Source organism: Thalia democratica, chromosome 4, assembly GCF_965202585.1.
Source record: "Thalia democratica chromosome 4, ktThaDemo2.hap1.1, whole genome shotgun sequence".
NCBI classification, from domain to species: Eukaryota; Metazoa; Chordata; class Thaliacea; order Salpida; family Salpidae; genus Thalia; species Thalia democratica.
Window position 1 is genome coordinate 38,516,507 of NC_139168.1, and position 23,233 is coordinate 38,539,739.

General features: G+C 25.9%; 1 protein-coding gene across 1 annotated transcript; it reads left to right on the forward strand.

The window, feature by feature from the left end:
* Nucleotides 1–10,026: 10,026 nt before the first annotated feature.
* LOC145834573 (acetyl-coenzyme A synthetase, cytoplasmic-like) lies at nt 10,027–21,409 on the forward strand. Its single transcript, XM_082942033.1, has 14 exons — nt 10,027–10,256; nt 11,288–11,429; nt 11,592–11,649; nt 11,840–11,977; nt 12,280–12,352; nt 12,659–12,840; nt 13,872–14,006; nt 15,228–15,398; nt 15,643–15,776; nt 16,316–16,448; nt 16,922–17,059; nt 18,771–18,948; nt 19,126–19,302; nt 20,250–21,409. Exons 1-14 carry the CDS (start codon nt 10,049–10,051, stop codon nt 20,441–20,443), a joined length of 2,061 nt encoding a protein of 686 aa, XP_082798159.1. The 5' UTR covers nt 10,027–10,048; the 3' UTR covers nt 20,444–21,409.
* The last annotated feature ends 1,824 nt before the right edge of the window (nt 21,410–23,233 follow it).

Here is a 23,233-nt window from a genome sequence, read left to right on the forward strand (position 1 = left end):
ACGATATGAATTTATAATGGTTTTGAAAAAAAACTTCGTAACATAGCAGTTCTAATTATGAAAGTCTAAAATTTATTAAGTTTTTACGAACATATCTCAAAAAAACTTTAATTTAAAAAAAAATTACTACAATTTCTAGTTTTTAGTAAATTTAGAACTTCTAATCACTTTAGTAAAAAATTTTAAAATTGTTATAAAAATTAACTATCATTAAAACCAGGATTATGAAATTTTGGAACGTTGAAGTTTTAATTATCAGAGTTTGAAATTTCGTGTAACCAAAAAATTAAATCAATTTTATGAAAAACATAAAAGATAAAAACAATTGAAATTACCATGTGTTTTGAAATGTAAACAGTTATTTAGTTTTTCCTTAAAAACTACTTTATACACAAAAACAACTAGTTTTATACATTTAGAATTTAATTAAATCTTGATACATAAAAAAGTTTCTTCTTACGAAATCAATGTTTATTGTTGTGTCATAATGTATAAATCTTTATATACTGAGACATAATAATATGTGCAGTGTTATGTTGCTTTCATTCTAACATTTAATCTTTAGAGATGCATATTTATGATTATGTAACCGTTATTAATGGCTTATCTTTTAAATTTTTTTAATTTAACGTGTTATTCTTTAAAAATAGTTTTACTAAAAACGTTTAAATTTTATCTTTTCTTCCAGAGTTTCGAGATAGTGAACTAGGAGCTAACTTTAAACTAATCTATCTGTTTACTGAATCAAACTTCCACAGTACTTCTTCTTAACCTTTTCCAGCTTGACCAGCTGTTTAACGAATCGCTATCAAACAAAGCCCACAAGAACTTGCAATTCCTTTCTTTTGATTTCATATGCTTTTGGACCAACATGTAAAGAAATTTAACTGCTTTAGCTATAAGTAATCTTAGTTGGTACAAGCTCCATCCGAATGAGTGCGCTCCCAAGTGGCCAACAATTGAAAACAATACCACGTTACCCATGGTTTTGCTAAAACCAAGTCCCTGCCAGTCTATGATAACATTGGCTCTTTCTTTTCTTCCAAGTAACCAACATACTAATGTAATGGTGACGTAGCAAATGCTAAATAATGAGGAATAAACAAAATGAAGAAATCTGTAAGACATTCTTGATATCAGAATATCTGACATCATTATAAGGCATGTCATCAAGTGCGAATGAAAATCAATCGCTCGTCTGTTTATAAAGAGAAGTGGCTTTAATCTAACGTAATAACATTGTTATACTTTGAAAGTGAATCTAATACAACTTTGCATACTTTAATTTTTTGTTTATTTTTTAGTTGAAAACTAAATTTACTGTTTAAATAACACATTAAATTAAAAAAAGATAATAATAATAATAAATTAAATAGAGTTATTTGAATTTAAAAACAACTATGAAATCTAGCTGATAAATAATACCTATAAATAATAATATTTATGTGAAATTACATATTTAAAGCAATACTAATTGTATTGAAATTTTATACTTTTAAAAAATTAAAATACTTAAATTTGTAGAATAACTAGTTTTAAGTTTGAACTAGTTAGTTACCTGTTAATGTTAGTAGTTAAATCGTAATCCAGCAACCAGTAAACAATAAACAGTACCAGCGAAGCATCAAAACTGAGTGTATGAATTAGTAATTGTAATTTAAACAGATAAAGGTCACATTTGCTTATCTGTTTTGTTGTCGCTAGTCTTACATCATTAGAGATAACTGTAGTAATTTATTATAGTTGCTGTTTGTTTTTATTTCTGTTCTAGCTCGTAAAGTGTTTTAGGTTAAAAATTTTAAAAATCAATAGCAACGTACAGTTATAACTAGTTAAGACGACTTTTTATATGTTCTAAATAGAAACTTCTAAAACTCTTAAGCTATTTATATACCTAAAAAATAAATTAAATTAGATACACTCATTTGTATATATATTCTTGAATGTGCTCTTTTCATCATTTTCTTTGGGTGGCAAAAATGAATCAGTTTTTTCTGCTATGTTGTTGTCTTCACCTTCATCTTAAAAAATTGATAAGTATTAGATAAACAAAATTTAGTAAAGGAATGCAATTATTTTTGAAACTGAAATGAATTTTTGTATATTTGGATGGCAAGCTGATGGGACCCGTTAAAAATCCACCCAGTCATATTCGAGAACCGCTTACCAATCGAGGGTAAGGGTTAGGGGTAACAGTGATAGTGAAAAATAAACAAAAATTTTTTTTTTTAATGCAAAAAAATTATAAAATAAATTAATAAATAAAGAAAATATTTAAAAAAAATTGGGTTGGTTTTGAATGTGGGTAGATTTTGATAGTGTACCAATTAATTATACTAACTAAAAAAACGCGGCATAAAATTTTAAGTAAAACAAACAATTTAAAACAATTTAGTTAACAAAAACAAATTAATTTAGTATTATCTTTTTTCTGGTATAAATTTAAATATGAGTTTTAAGTAATTAGAAAGAAAGTAATTTCATATTATTATATTTGAACTGATAAACATTTAAAAACGTAGAAGTTACCTAATGGCAATCGAGTTAGTGATAAATGGTCTTGAACAAAGAAGGGTCATTTGCGAGTTAAAACAAGTATCGAAAAATACTAAAATTAAACATGAATATTGTTTTACAAAGTAGTTTTTCTTGATATTAAACTATACAAAAAATAGTTGTACGAATACGAGATTAGAATTTTAACTTGAAAAAAGATGTTAGAAAATCTTAGTACTAAATAATTTTTAAACGTTTTAAGGAAATTTTTATTAAACAAAAGCTGGTCTAAAATTTTAGTTGAAGTATATTTTGTAACTAAAACATATTAGTGAGTTTTAAAAACTTTGCTCCTTTTAATTTACTATAAGTTTTAATTATTAAACTATAAATATTTCGCTAATAGCCAACAACACTTGTATTTTTTATGTTAATAAGTACTAACTTTTACTATGCAGAGTTAAAATTTCGCCATCATTTGATACTTCTTTATTTCCAGTCGAGCTTTTCATAAAATTTCTATCTACAATTTTTTTTTAGTGACTAAAAAAACTTCCTTTAGTGATAACAAAGTAAAAATATAATAAGTCATTAACTAACAAATAAGTAATAACTTATGTATTTAAAAAACTACCAAACACCTATAAAAATTTTTTATATAATACATCAAATATAGTTTTTACTAACTATAGTAAGTTTAGTAATTTCAACTGCATATGCATGCATGTTTGGTATCTTTGGTAATTTGTTTATGCAGGTATGTTTGGTAAAAGTGATACACATTAAGTACCAAGATTTTTTTTTGTTTTAAACATAGAATGCAGTGCATAATAGAAATGTTTCAAACTATATACATACTTTCTTCCTACAAGCGATTTTTCTAAAAGAAAATAAAGAGAGTAGACCCCTTTATAAAGTTTATAAACTCTTTTATCCAAAAAAAACATATAAAAGTTTAAAGCATATGTTACACTTTTTGAGTAAGTAAGATTATTGAACTATATTTAATTTTATAATTAAACAAACCAGAAGCACATTCATTGTTCTCTATACTACAAACTGAAACTACTTCATTCTCTACGGAGTTTTTCTGGATCGTTAGCACCGATATATCTGACACCTTAGCTTTTTTCTTTTTATTTAAAAGTTCCCTTGAACACGTAACAACTCCAAGTGCCAAGTAGCACCATATAAACAAGATTGCCCAGTTGTCGTAATACACGAGAAAGTCCACCAGTATTCCGGTTTGTCCTTCCCACACCAGGTCATACAATAGCCAAACTGTCAAGTACAAAAGCAAGCATGTCCGGTATACCAGTGAAGCGTAAATGCTGTTTGACCACTAAAAAAAGATATAAGTTTATTGGAGCCGTTGTTTTGAAAAACTTGCACCTACTCACAATTGTAACAATAAAAGTTGATTTACTGTGAAGAGAACTTTTGTTGAAGGGTGAAAGTAGTTAATAGTTAATAAATGCATAGATGTATGTATGTACTGTAAAATGTACATATTTTGTCTTATTTTCGAAATATGTCCTTATGATAATTCTTTAAAAAACCATAACAATTTCTAGTGATAAATACAACTAAACAATATCAGTAAGAGTTTTTGCAAAATAAACGGTTTGCTTAATACTTTATAGGAAACAGAACTTTTAACTAATCAACAATGCACATATATTATGAAAATATTATTGGCAACTGGTTTAAACTAAATAACATATTGTTTAAATTGTTTAATTGGAAAGTTAATTTAATATTTTAACACTAAAATAACAAGCAATTGAACACTAAAATAAAATTGATCTAATTAAGGCTAGTCTATTCATTACAATAAAACTTTGCATTAAAATTTTTTAAACAACCTACACAATGCAATGAAATCTTAATTTAAAAGAAAAAACTATTATAATAACAAAATACATTTTTAGAGACATTTTGTGTAATTTGTAATCTCTTTTAGACCTATACTTTTTGTAAACAGTTTTCAAAAGCTACAATGAAAGCCAGAATCGATAAACTTTAAAAAATTGTATTAATTTATGGAAAGCAGTGTTACAGTTCCTTTTTTGAAACAAACGCATAACTAATTTTATAAATTAATAACTTATTTATCATATTTATATGTTGAAAACCTAGTTAAAAAAAGTATATATATGACTGTATAATAAAAGTATTGCAAAGTACTTTTTCTTTATTAAAAAAGTACTGTGAAAATCACTTTTGTTATTAATTTCAGCAAACTTTCTTTATTAGTTTACTAATTTATTTTTATACCTTATATGGCTAGATATAATTTTACTCAGTTAAGATAAATTTTAAACAAAATTTAATCAATTACCAGCCTCTAGAAATAAAAATTGATTTGTATCTTCTACTTTTAAACGAAAAAAGGACCATATAAGTTCCTTTTTTAGGTTTTCAAAACAAGTACAATGCATAGTTGTTATATCATGCACCAAAATTTGTAAATTCGATTTATTTAGGTTTAATGATTATTTGAAAGTTAGTTTAATCGTATAATATACTTTTTTATTACGTCACTTATAGTTTTTACCTAAAACTGTACAAATTTTAAATTACTTTTATTTACATAAGAGTTCGGCAGCCTTCTATAAGTAACAGGCCTATTCCTAGAGTATATTGCTTGCATTGCAAGCCGCACTGTATGTGTACTGTATAATACTATTCAGTGCATGTATAGCAAAAAGTCTTCCGCGGGTTGCAGTTATTTAAAAAATGTAATCAATAAAATGTATGACTTAATATCAAAACTATGGTAGTATATGCGATGATAAAGAACTAGTAAGTACTTAAAACTTTAAAACAAAAACCTATTTATTTTTTTTTTGGTTTAACAAGGTTTTTTAGGCTTAAAGTTACAATGCGGGCCGAAGTTTGCCGACTCCTAAGTTAAATTTATACAACAGCTTTTATACGTCGATAACATAATAACCTAGCACAGTTCAATTATAAATAATAGGCTATAAAACTTTATATAAAAAATCTGTAATTACTACATTAAGCTTTTTTATTAGTTAATAAATATTTTTAGTTTTTAACAATCTTTTTTTTTTTGTTTATGTGTCTAGCAAAATTTTGGAACTCGATTTTGCAGCATTTCACTCAGAGAGTTTACATTGTATAACTATCCTATATTGCTACAAAGAAAACTAATATGCTAACTTTTAATAAGTATATTTAAGTACAAATAAAATATACAAGTATAAAACTAGTAGTTTTGTGCAAAATCTTATTGACAGTTTATTTCTATTGTTCTTTGTATTGTAAAAGTGCAAGTGTGTTAACATTTTATAGTAAATACAGGACAAAGTACAAATATGACTAATTTACATCTTTGTTGATTGGTATATGTGGTTATAAAAAGTTATCTTCTTTATTTTCAACTATATTTAAGATATATATACGTTGCTTATAAGTCCCATTGGGTTAATTATCTATGTATGAAAATTTATTCACTAAGTTCAACCAAAAGCAAATGGATTTAAGTTTTGCCTCCAACTCCCAAACAGTGTTGTCAGAATTCCAAAAATAAAGAAATCTGAGTATCGGTTAAACTAGAGGTGGCCTACTTTTTTAGTCAGCAGGCTATATTCTATTTTCATTATAACTCAAAATGTAATGCTTGTTGAGTTGTTGTGTGGTAAGTTGCGAACAAAAAACTGTAAAATATACTTCTAAAAAGTAATAATATAAAGAATAGGAGAATAAATGCTAAATTTCTATGAATCAGTAGGCACAAAATTACTAGAACATGGAATTTAAGTTAAAACAAAAGCTTGTTTAGTATTCAGATCGCTTACTATTGGGAATCTAGCAATTTTACTTTAGTATTTGATAATTTAGAACAGGGTTTCCAAAACTTTTTTTTTCAAATGACCCCCTTTAAAGAAATTGAAAAACCGATGGCCCCCTTAAACAAGATTACTCAAAAACTACCATAAAAAAACACCTAAAACTTTTTTTTTTGCTTTTCATCAACAACTCAAGATTCCGGAATATCTAGTGTAAGTTCAAATCATGGCCCCCTGTGACTCCTTTACTGCTTTTGCCCCCCCCCCCCCCCTTGGTCCACTTTGGGAAACCCTGATTTCACATCGAACAGCAAAGTGAATTAACAAACAAAACTTTTTACAAGTTATAAAAAAGTATCATTTGTTTAACAAGCTTGAAAGAAATAAAGTTGCGCAAATTAATTCATTAAAACTTTTTTTAAATTTGACAGCTCTTTTAACTTAGGGTTTATAAATAAAAAACAATTTCACAAAAAGTGTTTAAAATAAAAAGTTTTAATTTAAAGTTTTTAAAACTAAATAATCTATAGCACAACTTTAAAAACTCAAGAAATAAAGATTTTCTAATTAACTAGTAAACTTCTTATTTTTTAAAACTCATTTTTTTTATGTTTAAGTATTCTTTTTTTCCTAGCAATTAAAGTTTCAATTTCACCATTACTCAATTTTATTTACTATCAAAATGAAATATGTGTCAAAACAGTGATTATGAAGTTAATTGTGTGGTGTACATGTGTTGGTGTACTGTGTTGTGTAGCAAGTTGACCTTTTGATTTAAAATTGTTTATAAATTAAGTTTATAAATTTTATACTTTTTACATTAACTTAAACAAATATTTAAGTGTCCATCTGGCAAACCTGCTGTGTAGCGTGGTAGCTTGATGATAAAAAGTTTTTTTTTCCACTGAGAGAAAGATTGACTATATCTATTGATCATAGTTGAGTTGTAAAGTGTAAGTGTTCGCATTTTTCTTTCTTTCTAAGTTGGCTTTTTGGGACACGTTCAAAATCGACCCGCGTTCAAAATTAACCCGATCAAAGTCCACCCAGTCAAATTCGAGAATCGCTTACCGATCGAGGGTTACATAATTAGGGGTAACAGTGACAGTGAAAAATAAATAAAAAGTAATTAAATAAAATGCAAAAAATATATAAAATAAATTACTAAATAAAAAAAATATAACAAAAAATCGGGTGGATTTTGAACTTGGGTGGATTTTGATAGTATACCGGCTTTTTAAGCCTACAGCTGAAGCTCGAAGCACTTAAACTTAAAGTTTTGAATGTTGAATATTAAATGAGCTGTGAATATTTTAAAACTAAATTTGAAATACAATGCCTCCTCACTTATCCGGCCATGTTGGGCAAGCTTTTTTTCAATTTTGGCTCGATAAACCGTTGACCGGATAACTACAAACATAGTATTTTTTTTCTAACAAACTACCTCTTTTGTATTATGCAATGCATACAACAAAACAAACACTAAATTTACAGTTATTTTATATTAATTGTTTTTAACAATACAAACTATTAAAACAGACAATTAAAAAAATAAATAATACTCTAATTAAGTTAATAATTGATTTAACAAAAAAAAAAAGCCTAATATCTAAAATAAAATAATAATTATTTGACTAATATCAGAACTCTTTCTGAAAAAGAAGAATAAAGGTTTGAATAATCACAACAACTGAATAACCGAAAGGTTTTTTTTCGTACACCAGGTTCTTGGACCAAAGTATTGAGCTAATTTTTGTAGTTCAATAAACAAAATTTAGATAAGATAAGAAATAAATGATATTTATAATAGAAGTTTTTCAAAGCTTTATTTAGTTAAACCACATCTAAAATATCATCACATCATATTTTATGAAAAAAAAAATTCTACTAAAAAATAACAAGAAAACCTTAAAGAAAATTGTAAAATCAGAACAAACTTCTAAGAAACCATTGACCACCCTGTTCACCATTTTAACTTTAACTATGAAATTGTCAGGTAATAAGATACCACAAAATAAATAAAGTTCAAACCCTCTAAACATTGTTTTCAATTTAAAGCTAATAATGGTATTTATATTTAAAAATACATTAAATAGTTTATATATGTATTATTAATTATCAATTAAAGGGTTAATTATTACTAAGTATCAACATACTAAGAACAACTCAAGCTAGTTTGAAGTTTTTGAAAAATTCAGGCTAGTACCAATTTTTTCCTATAACTTAGGCTAACTCAGGTTACTTTGAATTTTTTTTTGAGAAACTCAGGCTAGTATTGAATTTTTCTCAATTATCAGGCTAGTATTTATGACTTGAACCTTTTTTATAAAAACTTATGTTAATATTTATTCATTTTGTAATTATTATGATATATTAATTAATAATTGATCATTCTCCTTTTATTTAAGTGGAGAACTTTGATTGTCATATTTAAAGTAAAAAGTAACAATTGTTTTAATATGCTTAATTTTTCAAGCTTGAAAACCACTATTTTTCAATTTTTGACTCATACTAACTTATTTCAGTTTTTCATAAACTCAGGCCAATTTATTATTATTATTTAATCTAGGACATTTATATGGTTTTATGAGTATTTACGTCCACACTTTTAAACATTATTATATTTAAATCTAACTAATACTAAATTATGCTTAATGCTACTTTGTATAAATTAGGGATTACAAATAAGTTGTTATATTCTAATATAAATAACATATACACATACTACATTTATATAAAAAACGTTATACTTAAGAAATCACTTTCAATGGAATCAACACAACCCATAGATTAAATCTAAAAGGAAAATATTAAAGATTGTACAAAATGAATTGAGATTTATCAATTTGAATTTTAAGTCAACACTTTAATAAAAAAGCATTGTTAAAATTAAAACTTTATGTTTAAACAATGAATACACAAGTTAAATTACTTGAACTACATAATCATGCTAGAGCTGTCTGCTAAAAGGTTTTGACTCAAAATTTCTTCCACACTCTATTTTTTAGTTTATCTAGCTATGATATTACACATGGTCATCTAAATGCAATTGGTACAATGTTTTGTCATTTCTTTCTTGTTGACTGACTCCACATTCACAACATTTCAAACAATGTAACAGCATGTTAAAATTGCAGTTTGTTACAAATTCAGGTTAGCTTAATGTAAATCAGGCTAGTTTTGGTCACTCAGGCTGGAAATTTTACCTCAACGAGTAGCAAACCTGTAATATTTAATGTATAGAAATGACAATTTTAAAATAAGAATTCCATCCATTCGGCCCAAGCTTTTGGATGCTTTATTCAATAGAAATTTTATTAAACTATAAATTAGTTAACTAAAAAATATTTTTCTACTTTTATTTGTTTGTTAATTGTAACCTAATAGTAAAGCTATGAATAAAAAAATGTGTTTTGAGTATATATTAGCATAAACTTTAATCAAAATTTTCAACTATCCAGATCAGGATCTTAATTTTAAAATAAAAGTTCAGATATGATTGAATCCTAGGAATTTAGTAGATCTATAGTTTTTTATCACTGAGTCTGTTTTTATAGCTTTTTTTACTAGTTGAGTGGCAACCATGTAAGATGCATTTTCAAGTTAAACTTGGTTACAATTTTCAAGTTAAAGTAATCATTTAAATATATCTAGAACACTATTTGTTTGTTTTTATGAATTAAATATTTTAAACATTTACCTTCAGTAACTTATTTTTAACAACAACTATAAAAACAATGGCAGCTGGATGTGATAAAGATAAAGAAAAGGATTTGACAAAAAGCCCATCAACAAGAATGTACTACCCACCAATTGAGGTTAAAAACAATGCCCAAGTAAAAACTATGACAGATTACAATGCAATGTACAAGGAAAGTATAGAAAATCCAACTAAGTTTTGGACAAACTATTCGAAAAAGTTCTACTTTAAACGAAAACATGAAGGTTTTTGACACTATATATTTTCTTGGTGATTAAAAACTAATGTTGGTAGCCTTGTTTTTGTCAACATTTATATTAAGGATATGGAGGATACTTATTATTATATAAAAAAACATTGGCTCTTATATGAAAGCTACAAACTACAAGCTAGTTTTTATAGAATTTGAAACATTTTAATTTTTGAGATATTGTAATTTTTGTAAAAAGCTTCAAGTCTGCAAATTTTTTGGGGTCAATTTTCTTCAAATAAAAAAATCAATAAAAATCTATCTTCTCCTTCATTTTTCTAGCTAGAGACCTCAAACTTTCAGGAAATATTCCTTTTATAGTTTGAAAGACTTTTAGAGTTAAGATTTGAAAATTATTAAAAAATAAAATTTTTAGATAAAAAAAAGGTTTTACTTTTCAAAATTAAAAATAATCATGCATTAAATAAATTTAAAATTAAATAATGGACCTTCTGTAAAAATTTAGGAGAGTATATATTTATAATGAAATAGTCTTTTTTTGTGTTTTTGGTAATCTATTGAGCACACCAACTTTGATTGCTTAAATCTCAAAAGTTACTTTAATTTTTTTAAGAGGGTACAAATTTCTAATTTCTGAATGCTCAGATAAAACTCTATAAAATAAGATCAACTTGTAAAAATCAAGGTGTACCCCTATGCCTTTAAGTATTTTTAAGTATTTTAACATTTAACAGCCAAATATGTTGATCATTAAATTATCACTACTGATTTCTCATTATTTAAATATCATCAAATTTAATTAAATCAAAACTAAGAAGTTTGGCTTTTAGTTTTTTAACTTTTAAAAACTATTTTACAGATTAGTATATATTATACAAAAAAGAGAGGGTTTATTGGTAGTTTATTTATATAACAGGACATAAGCATATTAATGAAATCTTGAAAGCTTTAAATATAGTTTATTACTTTATAGACTCTGTGTGCAATAGTTTGTTGTTGTATAGTAACACATAATAAAAACTGAACTAAAATATTCTTGTTGATTTAAATGTTTTTGTTCAACAGGTGAAATTTTTGACTACAATTTTGATACTTCTAAAGGAAAAATATATATCAAATGCATGGAAAAAGCAGTAACAAATATATGCTACAATTGCCTTGACATTCATGTTGAATCTGGGCATGGAGACACTATTGCTTTTTACTGGTTTGTTTTAATTTAAAAAGTAAAGATAAGTTGTCTGCTGTAGTTTTGTTACATATAACAAACTACATTTCTTTTTCTTTAAGTTTATTAGTAGTATAACTTATAAATATTAAATTTATAACTAGTTCATATATAAACTAAAAACAATTTTATAAAAAAAAGGGAAGGAAATGACCCACTGGATTGCACAACCATCACATATAAACAGCTACTTGATGAGGTATGATAATCAATGTTAATTTAAAATAATACCATCTTTGTTTTAAATAAATAAATATTACTTGTAAGTTATTAATTTTAGAGCTCACACTTAACTTAACACAATGTTCCAAGTTTTTCTGTTCTGTATAGATAAAAATGTAAATGTAGCTATTTAAACAAGCTATTTTTGACACTATTTCTACCAACAGGTTTGCAAGTTTAGCAATGTGTTAAAACAGTTAGGAGTTAAAAAAGGAGACAGAGTTGCCATATACATGCCAATGATTATTGAACTCGTTGTTTCTATGCTGGCATGTGCTAGAATTGGTGCTATGCACTCTATAGTTGTAAGTTGTTTGCAAAATTATGTTTATAAACTGTTATTTTTACGTAAGTGATGGTTTTTTTTTTGGTTAAAAATTATAACTGAGAATTAAAGTTATATTTAAAAATTAAACAGAAAAAAGCTGACTACTTACTAATTTTACTCAATCTTCTTGAAATAAGTTTCAAAATATATGTTTTAATCATAATACAATTGTAATGCTTATCAATTCTACTGAAAATTTTTACTTAAAATTTAGAAAAACTTGAAAAGTTTTTTGATGGAATTAACTGAAAAAGAAGTAACATGTTATTTAACTTACAGTTTGGAGGGTTTTCAGCAGACTCACTGTGTAGTAGAATTTTGGATGCTAAATGTGATGTTCTAATTACTGCAGGTTAACTACAACTTTATTTTTTCACAAGAGAATATAAAGTAGAAATGTATATATTTTTGAATGTTGTATTAAATTACTTTTAAGAGTTTGTATATAACTGAATATTGATTATAATTTACACATTATAATTTAAGATTATTTGTGCTAGTTACTTGTGTTTTAATACATGATTATTAATTTTTTTTTATGTTGCTGATTTTAATGTTTTTTAACCTTTTTTATTTGATAAAAACTCAGCTTTTTAAGGCTTAGTTTAAGTAAAAGTATTACCTAATAAATTATTATTGATTTAATAAGTTATTGCAGATGGAGGTTTCAGGGGGACAAAGGTAATTAAATTGAAAGAAATAGCAGATGAAGCTGTAAAAAAGTGCAATGAACAAGGGCATAAATTGGAACATGTGGTTGTTGTTAAGCATATTACTGGTGATTCTTACTCAAGTGAGGTTAGCGCACGACCTGGTAAAAGACCTACAAATCAGTTGCAGGTTTGTTGCAATTCAAACTAAATAAATGTTGTTTTATTTTAAATGTTAAGAGTTTTATTTTACATTTGTAACTAACTTTGTTTTATACAAAATTTATGCGTTTTACAATGTTTTTCTACAGTTGAACATATTATTCTTCGATATGAAGCAATTTGAAGTATAAATATATAGAGAAATGCTTTTACTTATACAAAAACTTTTAGGCTTGATTTTAGAAACTTAGTTGATAATCATAAACAATTACAGTTTAGACATAAGTTCATATAATCGTATCATTTGTTTATTGGAAATATGTGTTTCATAAAAGTTCTTTTGCTTTTTTACATGTAATTCGCTAAATCAACAAATAAAACTTAATTGTATTGTTGGAAGGGATTTTATTGTAACCATAAGTTTTAAAATTAATGCTTTTTGTCTTTGAATTAATTTAAGGTATAACAGCTTTACTGCCAATTTATTAAGCTTTTTTGTTTGAATTTTTGTATGAAAAACTTGTTTATTGTAAAGTTGTATATCTACATCGTAATCATTTTAATTTAAACTTTTATAACTCTTTTTAGTAAACAATTTTACTTTTAATTAAAATTTTGATAATTACTTGAAGCTGTAAGTAATTTAATGATTATATTTTAAATGCAAACAATGTGTTTGTAAACTGCGTTGTGAGGTGTTTTATATCGTGAGTAAACATAATTTAAATTAGTCAACGATTTTGTTTGTTAAGTACTTTACTGTAAAAGTAAAGATAATAAATTACATTTGTATTTCCTATACCAATATTTGTACAAAGCTATCTTTACGTATATTGATCATTGTATCTCAATATTTGTTTTCTTAGTTATATCTATAGAATTTAACATCAAATCACGTTATTTCTAGGTAAATATAATTTATTACAGTAAACAAATAGTATCTATAACAAAATGTTATAAAGTTGTCTTTTCAATAAATTCGTATTCTTCACAAAGCATCAATTTATTACTAGTCATAAATATAAACATGATATGATAGTACTTTAAACAATTGATCAGGTACAAATGAACCCGACAGACAAGTGGTATCATGATTTGATGAAGGACGCTTCAACAAACTGTGAGTGCGAATGGATGAATTCAGAAGATGACCTGTTCATGTTGTACACATCTGGTTCCACTGGAAAGCCAAAAGTTAGCTTTAATCTATGTTGTTCTTTATTTTAGAAACTTTTTTTTAACTCTTATTTATATAAAACTGATGACAGTTTTTCTTTTTTTCAGGGTTCGTGCGCGTCAGGCTATATCAGGCTAAGTCAGGCTAAATCAGTTTTTTTGAAAAAAGTTGAAAAACGTCAGGCTAAATCAGTTTTTTTTATTGAAAAACTTGAGAATCTCAGTTTTTCTCAGTTCAAATGCTTGAAAACTTTTGATTAAAAGAATTGAGAAATCTTTTCAAGATCAAATTGAGATGTGAATTTATTTTTAAATAAAGATTTAGTTATTAAAGACAAAATCAATCAGTATTTGTAAAAATAAAAGCTTAAAACCTTTCGTTGAATCTCTAAAATTTTTCAAAGAATCTTCATTATTTTGTTTTTAGTAGATTATATACGTCATAGTTATCAAAAACCAATAAAAAAATACAGTTTGAACATTACAATTTAGTTCAACAACTTAACTGTTTGTTTGAATTTTAATACTCGTGTAAGCGTTTCATTTTAAATTTTAATAAAACACGACAATGCACGTCGTTTTATTATAAATCTTCTGGTGATAGTGTTTATTTAGTGCTTAATTAAATTGAACAATTGTGTTTAGTAATATATTAAATTTTTACACCAGCAATAGATTAGATATAACACTTGTTTTAAAACTTGTAACTGAATTTGTTATGTTAAGGGCATAGGGGGGGAAGTGGGTCAACCACTTTTTTCACAAATTAGTTTTATTTTATTGAATTGTTATTAAGCTATGATTTGCTTTTTGCAGATTTTTAAAGCTCAAAATACTTTCAAGATAAAGCTGGTTGAAGTCGGAGACTACAATAGTAATAATCAAGACCCCCCAATACCTAAAATGACTTCTAAAGGGGATTTTCCTAAATTTGAAAAAATGTCAGGCTAAATTGGTCTCAGTCAGGCTAAATGAAAAAAAAAATCGCGCACGAACCCTGTTTTTTAGAGATGTTTTAAACTTAAATATTATGGATAATGAAAAAGATGAGGGTTATACATTTATATCGGATTAATTTTTTTTTTTTATAGTATACAAAAGCTGACTTTAGTTCGTAATTTAAGCTTTTATATAATAGCTGATGGCAATTTTAGTAACTTATTGTTTTAACTATATGTGATACTTAATGTTTATTGACTTTTATTTATATCAACTCTCAAAAAAATCTTGTCTGTACAGGGAGTAGTTCATCACGTGACTGGGTACATGTTGTGGGCGTCCGCCACACACAACTACACGTTCGACTATCACCCGAATGAAGTTTACTTCTGTACTGCTGATATTGGTTGGATCACCGGTCATACTTATATTACTTATGGTCCTCTGCTCAACAGGGCTACCAGCGTGATGGTAAGCTTTTTATTTTTACAAAGTTTTCTGTAATAGCTTATAAAATTGCAAGAAAATACCATTTAGAATCCTAAGACAGCATTTAGTAAACTCTTATTTTTTTGTTATTAAAAGAAATATGTTTAACAAAATTCTAGTTTGTTTCAGTTTTTGCATAATTTTGAAAAACAAAAAGCTAGAAATTATATACTCAAGCTCAAATTAATTTAAAAATTGTTTATTTGATGCTTTTTAAAACAAACAGTTTGAAGGCATTCCAACATTTCCGGACGCTTCAAGGTATTGGCAAATTGTCGACAAATACCAAGTCAGCAGGTTTTACACTGCACCTACCGCAATAAGAGCATTAATGAAGTTTGGAGAAACTCCTGTTCAAAAGTTGTTATCCTTGAATTATTTTTGTTTAATCTTTTATATAAACTTAAGACTTATGTTATATGATTAATCCTTTATTGGATTTTTGAAGTATAATTTCGAGTTGTGAAATAGATTTTGTAACTTTTATTTACGTATTGAAAAACGTGCAATGAGTTAAATTATTAATTTTACATAGTTAAGTAATTTGTTTAATTAGTTTACTGCTAACACACTAGTAAATTAAAAGTTTTTATATTAAACATTTATAAATCATCATTATTGTTAGTACTTCAAAAAAACAAGTTGTATACAAGTTTTTATTTATTAAAGGCATAGGAAAGTGTAAAGATATTTTTTTACGAAAAATAACCTTGGCTTGTATTTGAAATCTTCAGGTATAAACTGTAAGGTATTTTTTTATAATATGCAAAACTTTTAATTAAATTATGAGATACTGTCATTCAGATACCATCATATAAACCGGATATTTTTCATTGTCAATTTACTCGGAAATTTAAAAATATACTAAAAGTCTATCATCTTTAAAAAATTTCACGCAGATACAAGCGTGATTCATTAAAAGTGTTAGGAACAGTCGGAGAACCAATCAATCCAGAAGCCTGGCTATTTTATTACAATGTTATCGGTAATAAAAAGTGCAGTATTGTCGATACATTTTGGCAAACTGAAACTGTTAGTATTTTTAAATTTGTAATTATAAAACAAAAAAAAAACTATTTGCTTTCCAATAATTTAAAATAATTTTATGCATGTTCGTTTTTTTTTATTTATTTTTTACTTTAAATATGTGAAAGTTGTAATAGTTTTTTATTTAGCCTTATAAGTACGAGATTGTATTTAGAGTATATTAAAAAATATAATTACAATATTTTTAAAATGATAGGTGGTTATTTATTCTCAATTTCTTTGTGTCTTTAAAATAGTCTTTAAGAAGCATTGTATTAAATGTAATCATTTAAATTTTAATTTAAATGTGCTTTAAATTACATAGTTAATGCAATGATGAATCTAATAATTCTTCCTTTTGTGTTTTTATTTAAACAAGTTAGAAATGTTTATTTTGTACACACTGAAAGTTTGTAACTATTTTTTTAAATATTTTTGTTTTATTTTTAATTTCAGCTGTGACCAACATGTTTCAACAGGGTGGTCACGTGTTAACCCCGTTGCCAGGCTGCACCCCCCAGAAACCGGGAAGCTGCACATTTCCCTTCTTCGGCGTCGTGCCTGCCATCATGAACGAGCAAGGCGAAGAAATCACCGGCGAGGGTGAAGGCTACCTGGTTGGTTTTGTTGGTGAAACTTCATACAATTTATTGTACATCTAGGATAGTTTTAAAAACTAAGTAAGAAACAATTTAGCTCTTACTGTAGATGTAAAATAATAAAATTTCTAAAAAAAGAAAAAAAAGAACCAATTAACGAATTTTTCGTGTTGTTATGACTCAAAGTCGAAAGGAAACGTAAATTATAAAATAAAAACACTTAGAATTTGATTTAGGTCGCTTAAAAACTGTAGAAAATAATAAACTTTTAATAAAATAGTCTTTTTAACTTGGCCATTCCATAAGATTCCTAGTCAACTATCCGACTTTGTCCCCCATATACCTCAAAAACTAACTTTCATCATAAGAAACGGTAAAAAGCTGCTGTTAGCTAAATTAAAGATCCTCAAAATTAGATCAGAATGTTAAAAAGGCCTAACTTCTTGTCCTATGTCATTAATAATACTAATTGATAAATGCTTCTTTTTTACTTTTTGTGTATGTGTATTTTAGCTCCAAAGTTAGTCTTAAATTGAAAAAATAATACAATAAGTCACTGTAAATGTTTAGTTTTTCATTAATACAACTCTAATCATAGAAATTTTCATGCATTATTCAGTGTATTTCTTAAGTTAATGTGCCTTTAAACTCAACCAATATAATTTAACTAAAACATTTCAATATTTATACTTGCTATCTAAGTATATATTCACTTTTTTTTAGGTTATTGTTTCAAATGCATACTGTATAGACCATTTTACAATTACTTAACTATTTGTTAAAATTAAAAAGTTTGAAATTTACAGTACTTAAGTAAATTTTTTATGCTTTAATTAACTGTGTTTATTTTTTTTGTAGTTAATGTTGAGTAATTTTTTTAAATAATGACAAACAGTTGCAATTTATGATTAAACGTAATGACAAACAGTTGCAATTTATGATTAAACGATATCAAATGTAGTCGATTTGTCATAAACTAGTAACTTATATAAAAATTAAAAAAAAAAAAGTGTTAGGAACTATATTCAAGATTTTTTTAAAATTTAAAATGATTACTATAAAATAGGTAAGTAATTACAAAGTTAAAATAATAGCCAGTTTTTAATTCGGACAAAATGTAGTTTAGTAACCAAACAAAAATATAAAGTTTAAACAACGAGAATTAAAAATTAGAAAAAAGTTACGTTTACTAAACATATAAGATTGATAAATTTTTAATGTATTCACTTTGAAAATAAGGTTGTTAGTTTATTAGATTTTAAAGTTTTGTAGACAAGTTTTTTAACTAGTAGTATATACAAACAAGAATTTATTGAACACGTAAAACTTTAGATTTAGTACAATTTTATATATTTTTTAGCTATTTTTAAAACTGCTTTGGTTTACTTTTATAGAAAAAGTTGTATAAAATAAGACTTTTTTAAGTTTAATAGATTTTTTAGTTCTAATACATAAAGCTTCTTATGTAAGCGTTCAGTTATTAACTGTAAAAATTACTAATTGAAATTACAATGAAACTTTTCTTGGTCTTTTCTTCTATTTGCAAAATTTTTCTTATTTAATTAAAATGTATGTGTTAGACTTTTTGTTAGTTTTTGACGTTTTATAAGTAGTTGAAACCAAACATTTAAATATTATTTAAAATTTATCATTTATTTGTATAAGCTTGTAATTAACTTTAATGTTCGTCGCAAGTCAACTCACAATTTAGCGCAACTTTTATTCACAGGTGTTCAAGCAGCCGTGGCCAGGTATCATGAGAACAGTGTACAATGACCACGACAGATTCGAGAAGGTCTACTTTTCCAAGTTTCCGGGTTGCTACGTGCCCGGTGACGGTTGCTGTAGAGACAAGGACGGGTACTACTGGATAACTGGAAGAATCGACGACATGATGAACGTATCTGGTAGGTTTTTGTACATAGTCTGAAAATTTGATTTTAACACATATTTTGTCTCAAATAGTTTTAAATTATTTTTTTCACCGAAATTTGCTAAAAAAACAGAAGTTTCTTATTAATGAATATAAAATAAAATAGTTGAAATTTTATTAAGGTCCTTTACTATTTAATTCTAAAAAACAGGTCACTTGCTGTCCACCAGCGAAGTTGAGTCGGCGCTGACAAAACACAAATCAGTATCTGAAGCTGCCTGCGTCAGCAAACCGCACAGCTTGAAGGGAGAAAGTGTTTATTGTTTCGTCACAGTCGTTGATAATAGCAACCAGGATGAAAGTCTGAAAAAAGAACTTGTACAACTAGGTTTTTCAGTATTCGATACCTAACTATAATGGTATAAGCTAACATTTTAGTATAAAACTTATGAAAATTTATTCTATTTGAATATGCTGTATTTTATTGAAAAAAAAATAAAGGTTCAAAAATTGGTCTTTGGAATTATAGTACATTTTGAAAGTCTGTTTCCAAGCTTCGCATAAGCAATTGATACTATTAACAAACTATAAAAATCAATAATAAACAAATATACCTCTTTCGGTGGCAAAGACTTTCAGTTTAAACTTTTATTTTTATCAATTAATATTAAAACATAACTTACATGTATTTTAGTGTTACTAATATATAAGTTATAAGTTTTTGATTGTTGTTTTCTTATGGAGTTCATAATTTAATAGCTTTAAGTACTACTAAATTAAAAAATTGCAAATTAAAATACACGTGTAAAATTAGAAATTAAAAAGTAATCTTGTTAGCATTTTATGTAAACAAATGAAATACTTATCCAGACTAGCCTCCAGCAATTTTTAAATCTACTGTCTAACTTGGTAAACAAAAGTATTTCACTCTATTTTCATTAAAAAAAAGTTTATTAGAGCTTAGGCATTTTTCTTTAAATAATAGTTATAGTTTTGTATAATTTTTTATGCACAAAAAGTTTTTGTTAAGAATAAATTTTTGTCATTTTTTGTAGACTTTAAATATAAAAACTTGAGATGTTCACATGTGCGGACTTTAATATTTTTTAAGTAGAAATGTAAAAAATGCAACAAAATATTTACTTAAAAAAACTAAATGTAAAATGTTACAACGATCTTACAGTTTTGTTTAGCTGTCATACAACTAAAACTCACATAGAAAACCTTGATTTTATCATTCAACTAAAATTATTTAATGTACTTTTGCTTGTTTTGCTTATCGTAATACACAATATTCTTTTGTAAACTTTATGCGCGATTCGTTTTTTTTTTCAGTTCGTGAAAAGATCGGGCCCTTCGCATCGCCAGACTACATTCAGTTCGCGTCGCAGCTTCCCAAGACGCGATCCGGCAAGATCATGAGGAGAGTTCTGAGGAAGATCGCGAAGAACGACCGCGACGTCGGCGACATTTCGACCATGGCCGACCCGAGCTGCATGGAGATGCTGTACAAGAACAGAGCTGGTTGATTCAGAGTTGCGGAAGTAATTGTAAACCAGAATTTCATTATTTTTGTACATTAGTAGTTTAATATACATATTTATAATTTTTAAAGATGTTTTAGCATGAACTTGATTTGAAACTGTAGCATTTTTTATAATCCAACGGCTAATTAGATGAATGAAATAGGTTTGAATGAAATATTTATGATATTTTTAAGTAGTAAGGTTTAGTTTTTATTCAAGTTGAACTTTAAGTTATTTTTATATGAACTGTCTCTGAGATATTAATGGATTTATTCGGTTTTGTTTAGTAAAATACTTTTTATTTACAGTTTGTACTTTTAATAGAATTTTTCCTAGCTAACAAAGAATTTGATAACATTTAACCTCTTACTTTTTATTAAAAGTTTTTCTAAATTATAAAAATGTTTTTCTTATAGTATTAATTTTCAAGTTTTAATAAAGACAGTGTTTTCAAACAAAGTTTTGAAATTTGAAACATTCAGTTTGAGAAGTCATATGTTGTTTGATACAAGTAGTAAAATCTTTACTATTTAAAATATGTGGTAGTATTTAGTTTCAAATGAATATTGTTGTTATCATTTCTATTTTAGAGAATTTTTTGTCAAGCCTAAACAACCTGAGCAAGAAATTTTTTTATAAATTATTTTAACTTTTATGTTTTTTGATTATTGTTTAATAGTCTTCGTTAGTTTAATCTGCAACTAGTTATTTTCCATTATTTACTAGCTCAAGGGTATTGTTTCCTTTGTTATATTCCTTTTATTTTAATTTTTTAACGTAGCGGAGCCAATTAGATTACAATTTATTATGCTTAAACTTTTAAATATGCTTTATGGTTGTTTGTCTCATACGCACAGTGTTAATGTTTTGAATTAAAAAATACCCCTATTGTTAGTTTGTTACATTACTATTGTTGTCGTCCTCAAAAAATTTTTAGTTTAATGTTTTTATGCTTGTATATAATTATATTCCATGAACGTTTATTCATATTGTTTTTGAAATTCCATTGTTTTTTACGTTTTTTTTAATGGTTTTTCAAAATAAATTACTAACAACCCAATTAGTTTTAGTTATTTGTATTTATATTTAGGTTGTATAAAACTTTTAACAAATTTACTACTCAAATGTTTAGTTCACTACTATTGTCGGTTTTAGTTCTGAGTCTGAAAATTTTATAAAATATTTTTTTTTTTAATCAAATACTTAACTATAAATTATTTTTAAACTAGTATAATTACAATAGTAATTTTTGACTATTATAGTCAGGTTGTTTTAGAATTATTTAAAAATTACTTTTTACTATGATTTATGTACGCGTTTAAAGGTTTAATAAAGAAACTTTATTATGATTAAGTATATGAGTTATTATAAGTACAACATCAGTAATTAGGATAGTTTTGTTTTTCTAATTCATATGGCTTCACCTATAAAGTAAAGATTAATAAAACAATTAATTCAAACTATCTGCAAGTAACTATCCAGCATTGCAAAGAAAAGGGTATATTTTATTAAACTTTTGTAATTTAATAACAATTGCTTGACTATTTGGTTTGTTGCTATTCGAAAACAGAGTGCTTATGTAAAATAACACTTTAGCATTTTAAGATAAATTAATAAAGACATTAAGACTCTAAGTACCTTTTACTGACAAGGTGTAAGCTACTAAACGAATCTTTATTAGGTTTTTGAAAGGTATAATTAATACCAGAAAACTTAAGAATTGTATTTGAGAGAATTAGTAGAACTACTTTAAGATTCAACAATTATAATCCCAGACATGTTGCATTAGGAACGTTTTAACATAACTATGATTATATTTTGTGTTTATCGTGACATTAATTGTATCCGGAAATTCTACTACAAATATATTTTTCAATTTTTAATGAAGTTAGAACTCTTAGAAGACAAAGCTGTTTTAATGTACAAAGTATAATTTTTAAGAAAATATATTCTAATAGTTTATATTTGTACATGTATTTTTAGGTAAGTGCGAAGAGTGTTCTTTGAACACAAAAGGTTTCGACAAAAATTTTTTGAGACAATACTAAGATTATTTACATGAAGACAACTACGTTTCACTCAAAATTAGGATCTTCAGGAAAGTAAACTTAATGATGACGATGGATAACTTAATAAAAAGTGTAAAACAACTAATGTAATCAAATTTATGAAAATCAATACGCTAATTTATATAATTGTTAAAGTAAACACAATCTGAAAAGTAAACATAAACGATGACGATGAATAACTCAAAAAAAAAGGGTAAAACAATTACTATATTCAAATTTATAAAAATCAATACGCTAATTTAACATTATTGTTAAAGTAAACAAAACCAAGTAAAATTTGTTTACTTTAAGAATAATGTTAAATTAGCAAATTGATTTTTATGAATTTGATTATTGTTTCATTTTAAAGAATACATAAAGTATAAGTAATATTTCGAAACTAGAAAGAAACCTAGTGCAGATTAGAGAAATAATCCTTTATAAAAACTAATTGATATTTTTATTTCCTTAGTATTTAATGTTTCAATAATACACTTTATTAGAATTATTTAGTTATCTATCTACTTTATTTTGTCAGCTTAAAAGGCGAGTCGCTTACGTTATTAAAATTTACATAGCCCAAAATATATTTAAGTTAAATGATAATAGGTATTTTAGGCTATTAAGTTATAATAGCTTTTTATTCTGTTTCTACACAACCAACCTAAGTCTTAATTATAGCGTTGACACCGAGTTTTAGAATTTTTTTTAACAAAAGTTCAGTAGTTTTTTATTGGTTTATTTG

What these genes read in the sequence shown, in the direction of transcription:
- LOC145834573 (XM_082942033.1), top strand. Translation starts at nt 10,049, where the DNA reads ATGGCAGCTGGATGTGATAAAGATAAAGAAAAGGATTTGACAAAAAGC. An exon ending in GTGCTATGCACTCTATAGTT is followed by an intron (nt 11,978 to 12,279) that starts GTAAGTTGTTTG and finishes TTTAACTTACAG; the next exon opens with TTTGGAGGGTTTTCAGCAGA. An exon ending in TGATGTTCTAATTACTGCAG is followed by an intron (nt 12,353 to 12,658) that starts GTTAACTACAAC and finishes AAGTTATTGCAG; the next exon opens with ATGGAGGTTTCAGGGGGACA.